At 39.3% G+C, this 21,556-nt stretch overlaps 2 protein-coding genes across 3 annotated transcripts; both read left to right on the forward strand.

Annotated features, from left to right (window-relative positions):
* Positions 1-505: 505 nt before the first annotated feature.
* Positions 506-9,710, forward strand: LOC144032893 (sodium- and chloride-dependent GABA transporter 2-like). Its single transcript, XM_077540429.1, has 12 exons — positions 506-555; positions 640-712; positions 797-929; positions 1,004-1,138; positions 1,214-1,317; positions 1,512-1,636; positions 2,047-2,159; positions 6,980-7,117; positions 8,298-8,400; positions 8,651-8,751; positions 9,042-9,212; positions 9,295-9,710. The coding sequence occupies exons 2-12, from the start codon at positions 699-701 to the stop codon at positions 9,397-9,399; spliced, it is 1,242 nt and encodes a 413-aa protein (XP_077396555.1). The 5' UTR covers positions 506-555; positions 640-698; the 3' UTR covers positions 9,400-9,710.
* Positions 9,711-12,293: 2,583 nt separating this feature from the next.
* Positions 12,294-21,432, forward strand: LOC144032747 (sodium- and chloride-dependent GABA transporter 2-like). 2 transcript variants are annotated; one of them, XM_077540120.1, is made up of 15 exons: positions 12,294-12,442; positions 15,014-15,161; positions 15,230-15,364; positions 16,720-16,860; positions 16,945-17,017; positions 17,102-17,234; positions 17,309-17,443; positions 17,519-17,622; positions 17,712-17,836; positions 18,215-18,327; positions 18,650-18,787; positions 19,245-19,347; positions 19,580-19,680; positions 19,969-20,139; positions 20,234-21,432. In XM_077540120.1, exons 2-15 carry the CDS (start codon positions 15,017-15,019, stop codon positions 20,330-20,332), a joined length of 1,716 nt encoding a protein of 571 aa, XP_077396246.1. In that variant the 5' UTR covers positions 12,294-12,442; positions 15,014-15,016; the 3' UTR covers positions 20,333-21,432. The 2 variants fall into 2 exon arrangements, with proteins under 2 accessions (XP_077396246.1, XP_077396245.1); XM_077540119.1 differs by having other exon boundaries at positions 19,969-21,432.
* Positions 21,433-21,556: the final 124 nt, after the last annotated feature.

The raw sequence follows: 21,556 nt of genomic DNA on the forward strand, positions 1-21,556 counted from the left end.
ATAGGACATTAAAAAAATAAAAAATAAATAATTTTAGAATATGGTTGCAATGGACCTTTTTTCTACATACACGTACCTGCTAATATTTGTAGCCCTGGGTCAAACGTGCCGGGATTGGTTTTTGCTTTTCCACAATAGGGGGCGCCACGGAGCCATTTTGTTGTCATCAAATTTTTCACCACGATGAGTTTGGTGATTTTTGTGTGTGTGTTTAGGTGTTCAGAAATGTTATTCATTTTGGTAAAAAATGGAAGAAAACAAATAAGAAATTATACAGACATAGGCAATGGCACCTTGCAGCACCATGCTCCAAGACAAATTTCTCCATTTGGAGACAAGTCAAGTCAAGTCAAGTCAAGTCATCTTAGTCAGGAAAATCATTGAATACTGAACCTCAAATGTGTGGTGTGTCAGGTATCGGCTATGGGGGGCAGCTGATCCAGCTGTACAATTACGTGACCTACAATATTATTATGGCCTGGGCTTTCTTCTACCTGGCGTTCTCTTTCAACTCTCCACTGCCCTGGAGCTCCTGTGACAACGACTGGAACACGGGTGAGGTCTTGCACATACTCCCCAAGCCTTTGTACGCTACATACGGCATATACTTCAGAGAATGAATACTTCTAATTCTTTTAGCTGATTGTGTCAACATTACAAGGCACCACACCAACCACACCAACGGAACCTCAGGAGCAATGGAATTCTGGGAGTAAGGAAGACAAAACATTAAATATCACATTAAAACATTCTACGTGACACTAAATATGTTGTTGTCATTTTTGAACCTGTTCAGACGCCGAGTGTTGAAAATCTCAGGGGGCATTGAGGAGATTGGCAGCATCAGGTGGGAGGTGCTTCTGTGCCTCCTGGCTGTGTGGGTCATTTGTTACTTCTGTATCTGGAAAGGCATCAAATCAACTGGAAAGGTGAAGTCCATCAAATTGCTCGAAATAAATACTCATTAAATGCTGTGAAATCTTGTGACCCTCCTCTCACCCAGGCGGTTTATTTCACTGCCACTTTCCCTTACGTGATGCTCCTCATCCTTTTGATCCGAGGAATCACTCTGCCGGGAGCCAGACAAGGAGTGGAGTTCTACATTTTTCCTGAGCCGTCACGACTCATGGACCCTCAAGTATGAATGTGTTACATTACATGCACTCTGATGGAGGAAAAACACATCTATGGCAGTGGCTGTCTTTTTGAACAGGTGTGGATGGATGCCGCCTCGCAGATCTTCTTCTCCTACAGCCTTGGTGGAGGCTCGCTAATTGTAATGGGAAGTTTCAACACCCGCAGCAACAATTGCTACAAGTTAGTGTCACCACTAAGCCATTAAAAAAAAAAATATATATAATATATATATATATATATATATATATATATATATATATATATATATATATATATATATATATATATATATATATATATATATATATATATATATATATATATATATATATATATATATATATATATGATACAAATATGTTTGTGTGTTGCAGGGATTGCTTGTGGCTGTGTTTGCTGAACAGTTGTACCAGTGTGGTAGCTGGCTTTGCTGTGTTCTCAGTGCTGGGATTCATGGCTCATGAGCAAGGCGTTCCTGTCGCAGAGGTGACCGAGTCAGGTAAACTTGAAATATTCTTATAATTCTCTTTAAAGGTATTTTGGCATCTTACGGGTGGATCATCTTAATGATTGGTTCCCCATCCTGTCACTCAATCTGGAGAAATGTTTACGTAACGACGTTGTGTGTGTGCTCATTCCTAACTGCGCATGCGCACATCAAGTGTTTGTAGCATGTAGCCGGTGAGCTTGGGATTCAGCTATTCATCGTTGTAGCTCCACCGATCTCATCGCTTACTTTAAAACGGCTGAGAGTTGAAAGAGGACAGCCTTCTATGAAGCGAGGCGGTGGAAGAGATTGTAAACAGAATCGTGCATGCTCGTAGTTTGTTTAAATCCAATATTTAAAAAGTGTCTTTTCCAGAGTCAAACCGGCAGACAGGGCCTTTAAACAGTCCATATTTTTCCCAGGTCCAGGCTTGGCGTTCATCGCGTACCCTCAGGCCGTCGCCATGATGCCGCTGCCTCAATTGTGGTCGGTCTGCTTCTTTGTCATGATCATCCTCCTGGGCTTGGACACACAGGTTCGAACACTGATTCCTAATCACTGTTGGAAATGATCCAATAATTGGTCCAAAAATGTATCAAATTTAGTATACCGGTAGTTGTTTGTATGTGGCTCTGTTGAGTCTGATGTTTGTTGTACAATTTTCTGCCACCTGTCTTGACTAGGACTCTCTGTGAGAAGAATTTGTAACTCTATTACTCTAGTTATTGTAACTCAATGGGATCTTCCCTTGTTAAATGAATTCAAATACCCTTTCCAATGAATTATGATTTGCTATAAATAAATAAACACACATGTATTCTTGTTTCACTTGACTTTACTTTGTGACTGCTTTCTATTCCATGCACAGCACTTTGTATTCAGCAACGGTTGTTTTAAAGTGCTTTATAAATAAAGTTGAGTTGAGTATTACGTAATACAGGTGTCCCTAATATTGTGGCCAGTGAGTACAAATATTTCTCTTTGATGTCCTCAGGGAGGGATGTACGTCTTTCAGATTTTCGACTATTACGCTTGCAGTGGAACCTGTGTCCTCTTTCTCTGTGTGTTTAAAAGCTTGGCAATGGGCTGGATATTTGGTAGGTTGAAGGGTCATGTATTTCATTTTTTTTTCATAGTATGGTCACTTATGACTTATTGGCAGAAGGAATTGCAGATCTGGTAAGCTTTCATCAAGGCCTTTAATTTGATATGTGAGTCGATGTGGTTTGTTGATAGCAGATTTTTGATTTTGTTACAGCAATGAACAATGAATGACAAGTCTGACAGTAGTTTGAATATGGGCTTAAAATTGTGTGCTTTTCCCTGAAGGTGCAGAGCGGCTGTGCGGCATCATAGCGGACATGACAGGCGAGCGTCCTAACCCGTTCTTCAAAATCTGCTGGCGCTACCTGACCCCTTTGGTTTCACTGGTGAGTGGGACTTCGCATTCTTCAGGTTTGACCTGTAATGTGCTTTTCAGCCATTCCATTACTTGCACCATTTAACGGTTGGGCGAATTTGTTCTGAAGGTCACATTTGAGTTTTAAAACAAATGAATGGTCTAGTCTAGGTCGTGCATTGATGAGGGGCTAAAAATTTTAAAAGTATACGTAAAATATTTCAACTACATTATTTTAATTAATGTAATTATTTAATTTAACAGTAATCAAAGTACTATGTAGTAGATTTTTGAAACTTGAAAAATGTTCTTGTTGTTGTCTAGGGCTCTTTTATATATTCTCTAGTTAACTACAAGCCACTGACATTCAACCGCTGGTACGTGTATCCCACCTGGGCCTACGTGATGGGCTGGATGATGGCCCTGTCCTCCATCTTGTTGGTGCCGGGTTGGGCGCTGTATAAACTGAGCACCGCCAAAGGAAGCTTCAGTCAGGTGATTTCTGTGACCCAAAAAAAAAAAAAAAAAAAAAAAGCAACATGATCTTGGCACATTTCAAATCAACAGTGTCATTTGTATCCATTTGTTAGCGTCTCCATGGCCTGTGCTGGCCCAAGCCGCCTGACTGCTCGCTGGCCCTAAATAGAGAGACCACGCAGCAAGACATCACTGAGGAGGATCTCGAATAATTGTGACACAGCAAAAAAATAAAAAATACTCACAGATGAACAGATCCCAAACTCCCCAATAGCAGCAGTTATTTATATTGGGCTAAAATGCTGTATTGATCAACAGATAGGTTCATATTTTCCAAACAATGGATGTTTTTCCTTGTGCCAAAACATCATGCTAACTGCTAACAACAGAACTCCCCAACTATTATTTCTATTTTTTGGGGGGTCAAAATCAGATTTTTGCAGGAAATGATTCTTAAACGATTCTGTGTTGGGGGCATAAATCTTTGTAGACCAGTTTTTGTGATCAGCTTAACTGAGTTACCGAGAGAGGGCACCAGAGCAACAAGGTGGAGTTTCTTCTGGCTGTTGCCGGCCGGGAGAATTGTGGGCCTGATGTTTATCTATATTAAAAATATTAAAAAATAAATATTAAAAAGTCATCTTTAGCTAAATAAAGAAAGCTTTCATCCATAGTAAATCCAGTTTGGCTGGTAGTACAGTTTCAAGCAAGCATTTTAGACAGTAACTTGAAATCGACATTTAACAGTATGATTAGGAGAGAAGAACAATTTGTTCCTAGTTATTTGTGTTTAAGGCTATAAGCGCTCTAAAAAAGACTTCATGGCATTCAGTAAGTCATCTTAAAATTACGACGGCATATCAGGGCCACGTATATGTATGTATGTATGTATATATATATATATATATATATATATATATATATATATATATATATATATATATATATATATATATATATATATATATATATATATATATATATATATGGCAAGACAAGTTTATTCGTATAGCACATTTCATACACAAGGCAACTCAAAGTGCTTTACACAAGGAAAGGCAACACATAAGCATCAACAAACAGTAGTTAACATTCAGAGGAAGAAGAATAAAATCAACAAACTGTAGTGAACATTCAGAGGAAGAAGAATAAATAAAAATAGGTTACACAATTGACTAAAAGAACATACAATGACAATATTAAAACATGACTCAGCAAACTTTAAAACATTTTGTATAATAAAGTTTAAAATAATAATAAAAATAATAATTAAAAAGGAAGAAAAAAATAAAAAATAAATAAAAAATAAAGAACTTAATTAAAGCTAACTGACTTCATTTCTGTTGGCAGCCTATTCCATCTGCGTGCAGCATAATAGCTAAATGCAGCTTTACCATGTTTGCTTCAAATTCTGGGTTCCATTAGTTGGCCCGAGTCTGTCGATCTCAGAGCCCTGCTGGGTTTGTACTCAATCAGAATTTCTTGAATATATTCAGGATCCAAACCATTTCGTGATTTATAGAGGAGTAGCAGATGTGTATCTGATGTAGATCTGATGTATGTATGTATATATATATATATATATATATATATATATATATATATATATATATATATATGTTAAATAATAGTGAGTGACCAACCTGAGACAGCCCCCCTCACCCCCACCCGTGTACTCACTGCCTAAGAGCTGTATATGCCTAATTTGTACGTATACCATCAAGTTTATACAGTAGTCTTTGCTCGCGAGATGGGAGGAGCACCCTTCATTCATGAGGCCCCAGGTCAGGTTGAGTAGGGAAATAAATGCTGTGTTTTGTGCCATCTGTCACCATTTTACAACTGCAGCAAAAAATTGCATCCTTGGTAAGAAAAGCAAGGTATGTAGCATTTGAAACAATAATGGCATGTGCTATTTTTAGTTAGATATTTAATGGGAAATATTGTACTTTGATGATTTGTTGTGGAATAAAAGTGGGTTTGAAAGAAATGTAATATAGGTGTTTATTGAAGTAAAAAGTGTACATTTTTAATATGTAAAGTTGCTATTTAGCTGTGTTTATGTTTGCAGTGTTTGACGATAATTAAACCAAAATTTGCACCATCTCTATGTTGTTACAGTGCCATGAAAAAGTATTTAAACTCTTCTCAAATTATTATTTATTTCCACAGCTATTATTAATTTTCTCAGCTTCCAAAAGGTTGGTAACTCCTACGTTAAAAAGATGTAGCCATCAAACTGTCTGCAGCGCGTCGATTAGCTGTATGCGGCGCACCGCGCAGTGATACGAACGAACAGAAAAATAGTGCCCGGCAATAATGGCGTCTGACTTTTTTCAGAAAGGAGTTTAGTGTGCAAAATGTACCACTCTTTTGAACACAAATTGTTTTGAGAAGAAAAAACGCTTTATTTAGGTGAACCCAGCCAACTTGCTGGACTCTTTTCCTCTCGTCCAACACCGAACCAGAACTCGTGTCACAGAACGCTGTCAGGGGTAAGTCAGTGTTGATCGCACACACTGGAGGTGAGGATGAAATAGAGATTCATGTCAAAAAATCCGAACTATCTCTTTAAACGCGTACCCTCAGGCGGTCGCCATGATGCCGCTGCCTCAATTGTGGTCGGTCTGCTTCTTTTTCATGATCATCCTCCTGGGCCTGGACACACAGGTTCGACCACTGATTGTTGTGAATAACTTGATGTTATTCAGGTTAATATTGCGTTAGTGGAATATGTAAAGTTAAGCAACAAAATCCAGCCGTTTTTTTTTAATCCATCTCAGGGGGCGGCCATTTTACCACTAGCAGTCGACTGAAGATGACATGCCATGTTGCTCAGGGCTCAGGCAACACCCAATCACAGCTCACCTGTTTTCTGAAGCTGAGCTGTGATTGGTTGGCAGCAAGTGGCAAAATGGCCGCTGTCTGAGATGGATAAAAGCAGCTGGATTTTGCTTCATAACTCATATTCCAAAAATGTAATATTAATCAGAATGTCATGTTTAGCGAGGTCACATAAAACATATTAATGTCAAGAAACGTTTCGGGTTGACTTCCACTTTAAATGGTCCAAAGTGTTAAGTCTCATGTTTGTTGTACAATTTTCTGCCACCTGTCTTGACTAGGAGTCCCTGTGAGAAGTGTTATTGTAACTCTGAGGGACCTTCCCTGGTTAAATAAAGGTTCAGTCAGTTAAAATAATATTTCCAATAAACAATGATTTGGTACATATCTCAGTACATGTGGTGCGATTGTCAAGTTTTCGTGAGGGTTGATGTAGACTCAACTGGAGGGAAGCAAGTTGGCAAGAAAAAGGTACTAGAGTTATCCAAAACACCAAATAAACAAAGACATAAATCCAGATACAAACAAATACTGTGAAGACAAGACTTGACATGGGATAAGCAGGCAGCAACAAGATGTGACAGGGACATGACATAGACAATGAACCGACAATTTAAGCAGGCTCTTTTCTATAGTTTGTTTGCATGGAGGTGGTGATGACGTCCTTCTCAGACATATTTCCCACGGTGATGCGTCGGGCAGGCAGGCATGAAAGTTTCCTCCTGCTCTTCTGCCTCACGTGTTTCTTCTCAGAGTTCTTCATGGCCACTGAGGTGGGAATACATACTCACACTGGTTATGAATCTGTGCTGTCAAAAAGTAGCTTACTTCAATTGAAGTTCAAAACATAAACATGGTGATAGCTTATCAATCATGTGATCTGTTACCTTCCATATAGAGTAGCTCACAAAAATAAAGTTAGCTTTTCTTTCCATTTTTGTTAATAATTGTTGTATCTTATCATTTGACGGCACTAACAAAATGATACTTTGCTACTAATCAAACATTTAGTGTACAGGTTGTATCGATATCCCCTTAAATAATAACACAGCAGTAATTGTCTAAACAACCAGAAGCAAAGGTCGGGAGGCTCCACCCCTAAGCAAGGACGAGCCATCTAGTTGGGCAGATTTGTGGGGAAAAAAATTGCTCATTTGATGATGAAAGCCTGAAATTTGTTGTAAACATAGGGCAAGACCTATAGAAAAGATTCATCTACTATAGAGGGCCGTCAAAAGATTTGACCATTGGCCCATATGGCAGCCCCTCACAATGTCATATTTCTTTATATCTAAATGTTTACCTTAGATGCAAATAAAGTTGTGCAAATATATGTTCTTAAGAACACCGAGTCTAATAGAACCACAAAAAGCAGTTTTTGTGATCTATTGCATTTTATATATAGAATATATATATATATATATATATATATATATATATATATATATATATATATATATATATATATATATATATATATATATATATATATATATATATATATATATATATATATATATATATATATATGGCTATTACCACTTGGTCCGTAATATTTTGAGGCATTATTGCAGCCATAGAGCATCATGATTCCATGCAGTGCTGTATAATATACAGGAGCATTTGTGTTATTGGCATACGTGCGTAAAAGCAGAGGTGGGGATCATCGGTCTGTCAGTGAACTGCCATCATTATTTCAGATAAAAAGTTACACCACTTAAAAAGGCCATGCACCTGGTTTGAATATTGGGCTAAAGGAAATATTACAAAATGAAATATTTACAAAAATGAGACGGATGGATGTCGAGTCACTGTTGTGAAACAAGTACTCCTGTGGACACTTTATGAGGAATACTGTACGTGAACAAGTCTGTTGTATCTCTAATTTTATACAGGTGTACCTAATATTGTGGCCAGTGAGTCCAAATATTTCTCTTTTGATGTCGTCCTCAGGGAGGGATGTACGTCTTCCAGCTTTTCGACTACTATGCTTGCAATGGAGCCTGCCTTCTCTTTCTCTGCGTGTTTAAAAGCTTGGCAATGGGCTGGATATTTGGTAGGTTGATGGCGGGTCATGTCTTTCCTTTTTGTTTCATCGTGAGGTCATTTATGACGTCTTTTTGGCAAAAAAAATTGCAGATCTGGTAAGCTTTCATCAAGGACTTTAATTTGATACGTGAGTCAATGTGTTTTGTTGGTAACAGGTTTTTGACTTCATTGCAGTAATGAACAGTGACAACAAGTCTTACCGTAGTTTGAATATGGGCTCAAAATTGTGTGCTTTTCTTGTGTGCTTTTCCCTGAAGGCGCAGAGCGGCTGTGCGTCATCATAGCGGACATGACAGGCGAGCGTCCTAACCCGTTCTTCAAAATCTGCTGGCGCTACCTGACCCCTTTGGTTTCACTGGTGAGTGTGACTTCTCATTCTTCAGGTTTGAGCTGTTATGTGCTTGTCATCCATTTCATGACGTGCACCGTTTAACGGGTGGGCGAACTTAATTGTTCTGAAGGCCACATTTGAATTTTTTTAAACGAATGAATGTGTATGTAAATATATAAAATATATTATTTTATTAACAATGGTTTTATGATTTTATTCTTTAAATTTGTAATAAAAAAAACAATAATAAAAAAACAGTAATCAAAGTATTATCAAGTAGGTATTTAAAACTTGAATTTTTTTTTCTTGTTGTCTAGGGCTCTTTTATATATTCTCTAGTTAACTACAAGCCACTGACATTCAACCGCTGGTACGTGTATCCCACCTGGGCCTACGTGATGGGCTGGATGATGGCCCTGTCCTCCATCTTGTTGGTCCCGGGTTGGGCGCTGTATAAACTGAGCACTGCCAAGGGAACACTCAGTCAGGTGATTTCTGTGACCAAAAAAAAAAAGCAACATGATTTCGGCATATTTCAAATCAACAGTGTCATTTGTATCCATTTGTTAGCGTCTTCATGGCCTGTGCTGGCCCAAGCCGCCTGACTGCTCGTTGGCCCTAAATAGAGAGACCACGCAGCAAGACATCACTGAGGAGGATCTTGAAGGATTGTGACACAGAAAAAAGAAAAGAAAAAAAAAACCATGAACTGATCCCAAACTCCCCAATAGAAGCAGTTCTTTATATAATTCCGTTTTTATTAGGCAACCGGGCTAAAATGCTGTGTATATGTTTTCTTGTGCCAAAACATCATGCTAACATAACTGCCCAACTATTATTATTATTATTATTATTATTATTATTATTATTATTATTACTTTGTTAAAATCTAATTTTTGCAGGAAATGACTCTGAAATGAATCTGTGTTGGACGCATAAATCTTTATTGACCAATTTTTGTGATCAGCTTAACTGAGTTACCGAGAGAGGGCACCAGAGCAACAAGGTGGAGTTTCTTCTGGCTGTTGCCAGGAGCATTGTGGAACTGATGTGTTTGTCTGGAGTGTTGATTAATTGTATTAAAAACTCATCTTGGGTGGCATGGTGGAGAGTGGTTAGCACGTCCCAGTTCTGAGGACTCGGCTTCGAGTCCAGGCTCCGGCCTTCCTGGGTGGAGTTTGCATTTTCGCCCGTGCCTGCATGGGTCTTCTCCGGGTACTCCGGTCTCCTCCCACTTTCCAAAGACATGCGTGGCAGGTTAATTGGGCGCTCCGAATTGTCCCGAGGTGTGCTTGTGAGTGTGGTTGGTTGTTCGTCTCTGTGTGCCCTGCGATTGGCTGGCAACCAGTCCAGTGTGTACCCCGCCTACTGCCCAAAGCCAGCTGAGATAGGCTCCAGCACCCCCCGCAACCCTTGTGAGGAATAAGCGGTCAAGAAAATGGATGGATGGATGGAAAAAGTCATCTTAAGCTAAATAAATAATGCTTGTTTATAGTAAATCCAGTTTGGCTGGTAGGACAGTTTCTAGCAAGCAATTGACATTTAACAGTATTATTAGGACAGAAGAACAATTTGTTCTTTGTTTTTTTTAAGGCTACTTTGGAGTCAGCCAAATTTCTGGTTCAAAATGCTGCCACTCACCACTAAATGAGAACATGTTAGAGGGAGAACTAGCACAAGTAATTTGCTAATACTTGCACAAAACGAGATCTATGTACACAAAGAAGCATATCTTCAACTACAACAACAAGAAAGGTTTTGTGTACGTAGATCAAGTTTTGTGCACGTAACTCAGGTTTTGTGTACGTAGATCACGTTTTTTGTGTTTACGGGGTTTTGGTATGATTTTAACTCCAGACATATGGCTTTAAAATTATTAAAGTTTGGAGGCGTAATTCTTTCTCGACCAATTTTTGCGGTCAGCTTAACTGAGTTACTGTGAGGTCACCAGAGCAGTCAGGTGGAGTTTCTTCTGGCTGTTGCCGGGAGCATTGTGGACCTGATATGTTTATCTAGAGTGCTGATTAACTCATTCACTGCCTTTGACAAGTATACTTGTCAATTGTATTTTTTAGAGCGGTGCTAAATGGGGGCGAATCTGAGCATGCTCCACTGTAAATATCAAACTTGGAAACAACTTTACTGATGCCCAACCACCGGTAGATGACATCATTGCCCCATTTTATAGGAAATAAACACAGTTTCAGAGTCCATGGGAGAAATGGCTGTATTTTGGCAAACCTACATTTTTCTGCTGTCAATTATAAAAGAACGGGACGGGACAAAAAGTAGGGAGTCTATTCTGTTATTTGGTAGATTCGGTTTATATATAATTATTGAATGTAATATCACGTGAGTATTGGAAATGTAAAAATTTTCTATAATGACTGGCAGTGAATGAGTTTTAATTAATTGTATTAAAAAGTCATCTTAGGCTAAATAAATAATGCTTGTTTTTCCTAAATCCAGTTTGGCCGGTAGGACAGTTTCAAGCAAGCATTTTAGACAGTAACTTGAAATTGACATTTAACAGTATAATGGGGTATATGCCATGGGAGAGGCGGGACGTGATTTTGCACATCAGTTTGGTTCGGGTTGCGAACGCGCAACCGAGGGGCACAAAGTCGGAAGCACAAGTATTTTGACGTAGCCCACACGTCGCAAACCGAACCGGAACCAAACTGATGTGCCTCTTCCGTGGTATATACCCCATTCGGAGAGAAGAACATTTTGTTCTTTGTTGTTTTTAAGGCTACTTTGGAGTCAGCCAGGACTCCTTTAAATGTCTCCAATTGGTTCAAAATGCTGGCACTGACCACTCAATGAGAACATGTTAGAGGGAGAACTAGCACAAGTAATTCGTATTCTGTCGTCTTTCTACTAAATTCAATTTAGAGTTCACATTTACATTCTGCTTTCATATCTCGAAATGGTCTCACCCTGCCACAGCCCAATGGTCAGGTCATAGGGGGCCGTGCCCGCCCGCCAAGTTGCTTGTGCTTGTCATTGTGGGTCACTTATGTTATTTCTAACCTTTAATATTTCACTCATTTTTTAATTTCACTAATTTTCCTACTACTCACTTCTTTTGTCCAGCGAATACTCCAACATAGTACATCCAATTTACTGTTCAAATTTCAACTTACTAACAAATTCACACCATCTGAGGAATTTATTGTCTAATTCCACATTACTTACAATTTTCACACAATGTAAGGTTTAATTATCACATTTAAGCTTCGGCTTCATCCCATCAGTCCTTTTTCTTTTCGGGTGTTATACATTTTGTAAACTGTATGTTGAAATTGTCATAATGAATGATGGTCCGAAAGAAAAATTAAATGAACAAATGAAATTTTCCCCATTCTTTTTCAATGGGACATTCAACTGTCCACGCCAACTTTCAGGTCCGTTTCTCAATAGATGGGGGCTGGGTGAACTCGAGATGACCTAAAAAAAAATTCTAATAACGGCAAAACAGTAACAGCACAAACAAACCTTTATGTGCCACAAACCAGCACAAAAAGGAGCACCAACGAAACAGACTATCAAATTTTGCGTGGGATGGGGGGGCAACTTCACGCACATATTGTCTCATGCACTTGTTTGTCATATTCACCTGGGTTGGCAAACAGAGGGGTTAAGTTGAATAGAGAAGCAAATTTGGTTTGTCTACCTGTTGCCATTTTACTGCTCTCTGAGGAAAATTTGCACAAGGGTAAGTGGCATTTAAAACACTAATGACATGTGCTTTTGTTTAGTTTGATATAGTTTGTGCAATATTAGAATGTTATGCTTGACTGTGGAATGAAGTGTGGATTTTATAGAAACGGTTGATGTTTTATTTTTGTTTTAGCTTTCAGTGCTCGATGTTGGAATTAGATTTTGTACCAGTAGAATGCTATATGTGTTACATTGATGCCAAGGGCCGTACACTGACAGAGATAAATCCATCAAAGGTGAGCTGATTATTTCTTTTGCTAAATTGTGGTCTCCTACGTAAATGATGTGCTGCAGCCATCATCGAAGATGCTCTCTTTATTTTTGTGGGTTTAATTAAAAAGATGAAGAAGAACTTCAATGTTATGGAGATCATCTAAATTTCCCCTCCAAACTTATTAATTGCTCAGTCATTCGCTTTTTACGTGACTTTAAGTGTGTGCGTCGTGTGTGTGTGTGGCTACAAGGAAGGTTCGATTTAAGTTGAGCTTTTAGGGCAGGTGTCACTAACGTGGGCACCAGGTGACCAACTCCCAGCGACCACATAAGTAATCGGTGGGCCTCTTCCAAAAATAGCTCACCAGTGACAAGTGTGTGATTTCTTTGTGCTGAGATTCTAAAAAATAAAAATATAAAAATAATGGCACTTATGAGTGAGCTAAATGTATCTTTTTTTTTGTAGTTTGTTTAAATCAAACTCAAACCCTTGGCATCATCCTACTGTATTTCTAGCTTTGTTGATGAACAGTGGGTCACCAGCAACAAATATCTGCGCAGTATACGAGTAAGTAAGTGGGTGTCGCAAATATGGTATGGAGTTAGAATCATGCCAAAACCCCGTAAACACAAAAAACGCGATCTACGTACACAAAACTTGATCTACGTATATAAAGAAGCATATCTTTAACTACAAAAAAAAAAAAAAATGTTTTGTGTACGTAGAACAGGTTTTGTGTACGTAGATCACGTTTTTTGTGTTTACGGGGTTTTGGTATGATTTTAACTCCAGACATATGGCTTTAAAATTATTAAAATTTGGAGGCGTAATTCTTTGTCGACCAATTTTTGCAGTCAGCTTAACTGAGTTACTGTGAGGTCACCAGAGCAACAAGGTGGCGTTTCTTCTGGCTGTTGCCGGGAGCATTGTGGACCTGATATGTTTATCTAGAGTGCTGATTAATTAATTGTATTAAAAAGTCATCTTAGGCTAAATAAATAATGCTTGTTTTTCCTGAATCCAGTTTGGCCGGTAGGACAGTTTCAAGCAAGCATTTTAGACAGTAACTTGAAATTGACATTTAACAGTATTATGGGGTATATGCCACGGAAGAGGCGGGACGTGATTTTGCACATCAGTTTGGTTCGGGTTGCGAACGCGCAACCGAGGGGCACAAAGTCGGAAGCACAAGTATTTTGACGTAGCCCACACGTCGCAAACCGAACCGGAACCAAACTGATGTGCCTCTTCCGTGGTATATACCCCATTCGGAGAGAAGAACATTTTGTTCTTTGTTGTTTTTAAGGCTACTTTGGAGTCAGCCAGGACTCCTTTAAATGTCTCCAATTGGTTCAAAATGCTGGCACTGACCACTCAATGAGAACATGTTAGAGGGAGAACTAGCACAAGTAATTCGTATTCTGTCGTCTTTCTCCTAAATTCAATTTAGAGTTCACATTTACATTCTGCTTTCATATCTCGAAATGGTCTCACCCTGCCACAGCCCAATGGTCAGGTCATAGGGGGCCGTGCCCGCCCGCCAAGTTGCTTGTGCTTGTCATTGTGGGTCACTTATGTTATTTCTAACCTTTAATATTTCACTCATTTTTTAATTTCACTAATTTTCCTACTACTCACTTCTTTTGTCCAGCGAATACTCCAACATGAAAACATCCAATTTACCGTTCAAATTTCAACTTACTAAAAAATTCACACCATCTGAGGAATTTATTGTCTAATTCCACATTACTTACAATGTTCACACAATGTAATGCTTAATTATCACATTCAATCTTGGACTTCATCCCGTCAGTCCTTTTTCTTTTCGGGTGTTATACACATTGTAAACTGTATGTTGAAATATATATCATAATGAATGATTGTACGAAAGGAAAAAGGAAATGAACAAATAAAATTTCCCCCCTTCATTTTCAATGGGACATTCAACTTTCCATGCCCACTTCCATACATACTGTATAACTTATCATCATTACCAATACCAGATGTCTGATACTGCTCAGTGGCGTAGTTGGTAATCTAATCATAATCTCACCTCCGACTGTACATTGCAAATGTATCCATGCCCATTATGCTAAGTGATATACATGCTAACTAACTGACTATCATATCAGGAAATGTATTAAATGATTAAATGCACGTGTCCCCATTCAGCCTTGGCGGTACTCACTATTATTATTATACTCAATATTACAAGAAGTAGCTTTCAGTTTCAAACAGTTCGGCAAGAGAAAGAGATCTCGCCATCAAACTGGTTAACTACTCACCCAGTTGCTCATGATGTAACCTTAAGTGTATGTCGCGTATGTGTGTGTGGCTGAAACAAACTTTTAGGCAATGCAAGGGGGAAATCGTCAAGATGCACATGAGGAGAGAGGACACTGGAGCAACAAGATTGAGTATCTTCTAGCTGTTGCCGGGAACATTGTGGGCCTGGGCAATGTATGGCGGTTTCCGTACTTGTGCTACAAAAACGGCGGTGGTAAGCAAATGTGGCCATCGGCACGACACTTCTCGCAAACATTGTGCATAATTGTGTGTAACATTCAGGTGCATTCCTGGTGCCATATCTGGCATTTGTGGTGACGTGTGGTGTACCGCTCTTCCTTTTGGATACCACTATGGGTCAGCACACACAAGAGGGTGCCATCACCTGCTGGAGGAAGCTGTGCCCACTGGCTGAAGGTGTGCAACAATCTTTCATGTACGGTACTGTAAAGTTCGATTGGAACTTTCACCGGTTCTTTTATCATGAATGCTCACGAAACTACTAACAACCAGGAGACTGCGTATTCTTAGTTGAACTATTTAGTGGATGCCAGAAAGATCGAGTACACAGCTGTTGAGCCTTACCCGCTGATTCGTGGAAGAGGACCTGCTCCATTCAAAATGATCGCTAATCATATACTAGTGGTTGTGTGGTTAGCACGTTCGAGTCCAGGCTCTGTCCTTCCTGGGTGGAGTTTGCATGTTCTCCCCGTGCCTATGTGGGTCTTCTCCGGGTACTCCGGTCTCCTCCCACATTCCAAAGACATGCATGGCTGGTTAATTGGATGCTCTGAATTGTCCCTAGGTGTGCTTGTGAGTGTGGATGGTTGTTTGTCTCTGTGTGCCCTGCGATTGGCTGGCAACCAGTTCAGGGTGTACCCCGCCTACTGTCCAAAACCAGCTGAGATAGGCTCCAGCACCCCCCATATTATTTTTCCTGATGAAAGAAGAGTATAATCTTTCTTTTGGTATGTTCCATGTTTTTATAGCAATAGAACACCGTATTCTATGGGCCTTGCAAAATCAGTCAAAATCCAGTAAAACAGCCGGGAACGAAGGGGGTTGCTTCGGTGAAAATGTTTGGGAGGGAATGAATTCATATACATGTGAAGTTTGGGATTTTTTTGGGATCTTTTGCAGACAGGTTTTTAAGTATTTCCTCTTCATCTCCTCCACGAAATACGAGCACAAATTTTAATTCCCCGCCCCCGTCATATAGTATTTTGAAAAATTAAGATTTTTTTCCCCCCATTGTCCCAAGTCTTAACATGGTGCAGGCATGTCATGGTGCAGTCAATCGGACGAAAGGTCTAGGAGAAGTGGGCAAAAGTATGACCCCTGTAAATGTGCAAAAAAATTGCCAAAATAGGACATTAAAAAAAATAAATAAATAATTTTAGAATATGGTTGCAATGGACTTTTTTTCTACATACACGTACCTGCTAATATTTGTAGCCCTGGGTCAAACGTGCCGGGATTGGTTTTTGCTTTTCCACAATAGGGGGCGCCACGGAGCCATTTTGTTGTCATCAAATTTTTCATCACGATGAGTTTGGTGATTTTTGTGTGTGTGTTTAGGTGTTCAGAAATGTTATTCATTTTGGTAAAAAATGGAAGAAAACAAGTAAGAAATTATACAGACATAGGCAATGGCACCTTGCAGCACCATGCTCCAAGACAAATTTCTCCATTTGGAGACAAGTCAAGTCAAGTCAAGTCATCTTAGTCAGGAAAATCTTTGAATACTGAACCTCAAATGTGTGGTGTGTCAGGTATCGGCTATGGGGGGCAGCTGATCCTGCTGTACAATTGCGTGACCTACAATATTATTATGGCCTGGGCTTTCTTCTACCTGGCGTTCTCCTTCAACTCTCCACTGCCCTGGAGCTCCTGTGACAACGACTGGAACACAGGTGAGGTCTTGCACATACTTCCCAAGCCTTTGTACGCTACATACGGCATATACTTCAGAGAATGAATACTTCTAATTCTTTTAGCTGATTGTGTCAACATTACAAGGCACCACACCAACCACACCAACGGAACCTCAGGAACAATGGAATTCTGGGAGTGAGGAAGACAATACATTAAATATCACATTAAAACATTCTACGTGACACTAAATATGTTGTTGTCATTTTTGAACCTGTTCAGACGCCGAGTGTTGAAAATCTCAGGGGGCATTGAGGAGATTGGCAGCATCAGGTGGGAGGTGCTTCTGTGCCTCCTGGCTGTGTGGGTCATTTGTTACTTCTGTATCTGGAAAGGCATCAAATCAACTGGAAAGGTGAAGTCCATCAAACTGCTCGAAATAAATACTCATTAAATGCTGTGAAATCTTGTGCCCCTCCTCTCACCCAGGCGGTTTATTTCACTGCCACTTTCCCTTACGTGATGCTCCTCATCCTTTTGATCCGAGGAATCACTCTGCCGGGAGCCAGACAAGGAGTGGAGTTCTACATTTTTCCTGAGCCGTCACGACTCATGGACCCTCAAGTATGAATGTGTTACATTACATGCCTTCTGATGGAGGAAAAACACATCTATGGCAGTGGATGTCTTTTTGAACAGGTGTGGATGGATGCCGCCTCGCAGATCTTCTTCTCCTACAGCCTTGGTGAAGGCTCGCTAATTGTAATGGGAAGTTTCAACACCCGCAGCAACAATTGCTACAAGTTAGTGTCACCACTAAGCCATTAAAAAAAAAAAAAAAAAAAAAAATATATATATATATATATGATACAAATATGTTTGTGTGTTGCAGGGATTGCTTGTGGCTGTGTTTGCTGAACAGTTGTACCAGTGTGGTAGCTGGCTTTGCTGTGTTCTCAGTGCTGGGATTCATGGCTCATGAGCAAGGCGTTCCTGTCGCAGAGGTGACCGAGTCAGGTAAACTTGAAATATTCTTATAATTCTCTTTAAAGGTATTTTGGCATCTTACGGGTGGATCATCTTAATGATTGGTTCCCCATCCTGTCACTCAATCTGGAGAAATGTTTACGTAACGACGTTGTGTGTCTGTGTGCTCATTCCTAACTGCGCATGCGCACATCAAGTGTTTGTAGCATGTAGCTCCACCGATCTCATCGCTTACTTTAAAACGGCTGAGAGTTGAAAGAGGACAGCCGTCTATGAAGCGAGGCGGTGGAAGAGATTGTAAACAGAATCGTGCATGCTCGTAGTTTGTTTAAATCCAATATTTAAAAAGTGTCTTTTCCAGAGTCAAACCGGCAGACAGGGCCTTTAAACAGTCCATATTTTTCCCAGGTCCAGGCTTGGCGTTCATCGCGTACCCTCAGGCTGTCGCCATGATGCCGCTGCCTCAATTGTGGTCGGTCTGCTTCTTTGTCATGATCATCCTCCTGGGCTTGGACACACAGGTTCGAATACTGATTCCTAATCACTGTTGGAAATGATCCAATAATTGGTCCAAAATTGTATCAAATTTAGTATACCGGTAGTTGTTTGTTTGTGGCTCTGTTGAGTCTGATGTTTGTTGTACAATTTTCTGCCACCTGTCTTGACTAGGACTCTCTGTGAGAAGAGTTATTGTAACTCAATGGGATCTTCCCTTGTTAAATGAATTCAAATACCCTTTCCAATGAATTATGATTTGCTACATATCTCGATACATGTGGTGCGATTGTCAAGATTCCGTGAGGGTTGATGGAAGTGACCTTATGGCTTGACTCCTTTCTGCAGTTTGTCAACATAGAGGTGATGATGACGTCCTTCTCAGACATATTTCCCACGGTGATGCGTCGGGCAGGCAGGCATGAAAGTTTCCTCCTGCTCTTCTGCCTGGCGTGTTTCCTCTTTCAGCTCATCATGGCCACCGAGGTGGGAATACATACTCACACTGGCTATGATTCAGTGCTGTCAAAAAGTAGCTGACTTCAATTAAAGTCCATAACATAAACATGTTGATAGCTTATCATCATGTGACTAGTTACCTTCCACATAGAGTAGCTCACAAAAGTGAATTCACCTCTCACATTTTTGTTAATAATTGTTGTATCTCATATCATTGAATGACACTAACAAAATGGAACTTTGCTACTATGTAAAGCAATTAGTGTACAACTTGTACAGCAGTCCCCTTAAAATAAACACACATGTATTCTTGTTTCACTTGACTTTACTTTGTGACTGCTTTCTATTCCATGCACAGCACTTTGTATTCAGCAACGGTTGTTTTAAAGTGCTTTATAAATAAAGTTGAGTTGAGTATTACGTAATACAGGTGTCCCTAATATTGTGGCCAGTGAGTACAAATATTTCTCTTTGATGTCTTCAGGGAGGGATGTACGTCTTTCAGATTTTCGACTATTACGCTTGCAGTGGAACCTGTGTCCTCTTTCTCTGTGTGTTTAAAAGCTTGGCAATGGGCTGGATATTTGGTAGGTTGAAGGGTCATGTATTTCATTTTTTTTTCATAGTATGGTCACTTATGACTTATTGGCAGAAGGAATTGCAGATCTGGTAAGCTTTCATCAAGGCCTTTAATTTGATATGTGAGTCGATGTGGTTTGTTGATAGCAGATTTTTGATTTTGTTACAGCAATGAACAATGAATGACAAGTCTTACCGTAGTTTGAATATGGGCTCATAATCGTGTGCTTTTCCCTGAAGGTGCAGAGCGGCTGTGCGGCATCATAGCGGACATGACAGGCGAGCGTCCTAACCCGTTCTTCAAAATCTGCTGGCGCTACCTGACCCCTTTGGTTTCACTGGTGAGTGGGACTTCGCATTCTTCAGGTTTGAGCTGTAATGTGCTTTTCAGCCATTCCATTACTTGCACCATTTAACGGTTGGGCGAACTTGTTCTGAAGGTCACATTTGAGTTTTAAAACAAATGAATGGTCTAGGTCGTGCATTGATGAGGGGCTAAAAATTTTAAAAGTATACGTAAAATATATCAACTACATTATTTTAATTAATGTAATTATTTAATTTAACAGTACTCAAAGTACTATGTAGTAGATTTTTGAAACTTGAAAAATGTTCTTGTTGTTGTCTAGGGCTCTTTTATATATTCTCTAGTTAACTACAAGCCACTGACATTCAACCGCTGGTACGTGTATCCCACCTGGGCCTACGTGATGGGCTGGATGATGGCCCTGTCCTCCATCTTGTTGGTGCCGGGTTGGGCGCTGTATAAACTGAGCACCGCCAAAGGAAGCTTCAGTCAGGTGATTTCTGTGACCAAAAAAAAAAAAAAAAAAAAAAAGCAACATGATCTTGGCACATTTCAAATCAACAGTGTCATTTGTATCCATTTGTTAGCGTCTCCATGGCCTGTGCTGGCCCAAGCCACCTGACTGCTCGTTGGCCCTAAATAGAGAGACCACCCAGAAAGACATCACTGAGGAGGATCTCGAATAATTGTGACACAGCAAAAAAATTAAAAATACTCACAGATGAACAGATCCCAAACTCCCCAATAGCAGCAGTTATTTATATTGGGCTAAAATGCTGTATTGATCAACAGATAGGTTCATATTTTCCAAACAATGGATGTTTTTCCTTGTGCCAAAACATCATGCTAACTGCTAACAACAGAACTCCCCAACTATTATTTCTATTTTTTGGGGGGTCAAAATCAGATTTTTGCAGGAAATGATTCTTAAACGATTCTGTGTTGGGGGCATAAATCTTTGTAGACCAGTTTTTGTGATCAGCTTAACTGAGTTACCGAGAGAGGGCACCAGAGCAACAAGGTGGAGTTTCTTCTGGCTGTTGCCGGCCGGGAGAATTGTGGGCCTGATGTTTATCTATATTAAAAATATTAAAAAATAAATATTAAAAAGTCATCTTTAGCTAAATAAAGAAAGCTTTCATCCATAGTAAATCCAGTTTGGCTGGTAGTACAGTTTCAAGCAAGCATTTTAGACAGTAACTTGAAATCGACATTTAACAGTATGATTAGGAGAGAAGAACAATTTGTTCCTAGTTGTTTGTGTTTAAGGCTATAAGCGCTCTAAAAAAGACTTCATGGCATTCAGTAAGTCATCTTAAAATTACGACGGCATATCAGGGCCACGTATATGTATGTATGTACATATATATATATATATGGCAAGACAAGTTTATTCGTATAGCACATTTCATACACAAGGCAACTCAAAGTGCTTTACACAAGGACTAAAAGAACATACAATGACAATATTAAAACATGACTCAGCAAACTTTAAAACATTTTGTATAATAAAGTTTAAAATAATAATAAAAATAATAATTAAAAAGGAAGAAAAAAATAAAAAATAAATAAAAAATAAAGAACTTAATTAAAGCTAACTGACTTCATTTCTGTTGGCAGCCTATTCCATCTGCGTGCAGCATAATAGCTAAATGCAGCTTTACCATGTTTGCTTCAAACTCTGGGTTCCATTAGTTGGCCCGAGTCTGTCGATCTCAGAGCCCTGCTGGGTTTGTACTCAATCAGAATTTCTTGAATATATTCAGGATCCAAACCATTTCGTGATTTATAGAGGAGTAGCAGATGTGTATCTGATGTAGATCTGATGTATGTATGTATATATATATATATATATATATATATATATATATATATATATATATATATATATATATGTGTGTTAAATAATA

The sequence above is a fragment of the Festucalex cinctus genome, chromosome 13, assembly GCF_051991245.1.
Source record: "Festucalex cinctus isolate MCC-2025b chromosome 13, RoL_Fcin_1.0, whole genome shotgun sequence".
In the NCBI taxonomy this organism is placed as follows: domain Eukaryota; kingdom Metazoa; phylum Chordata; class Actinopteri; order Syngnathiformes; family Syngnathidae; genus Festucalex; species Festucalex cinctus.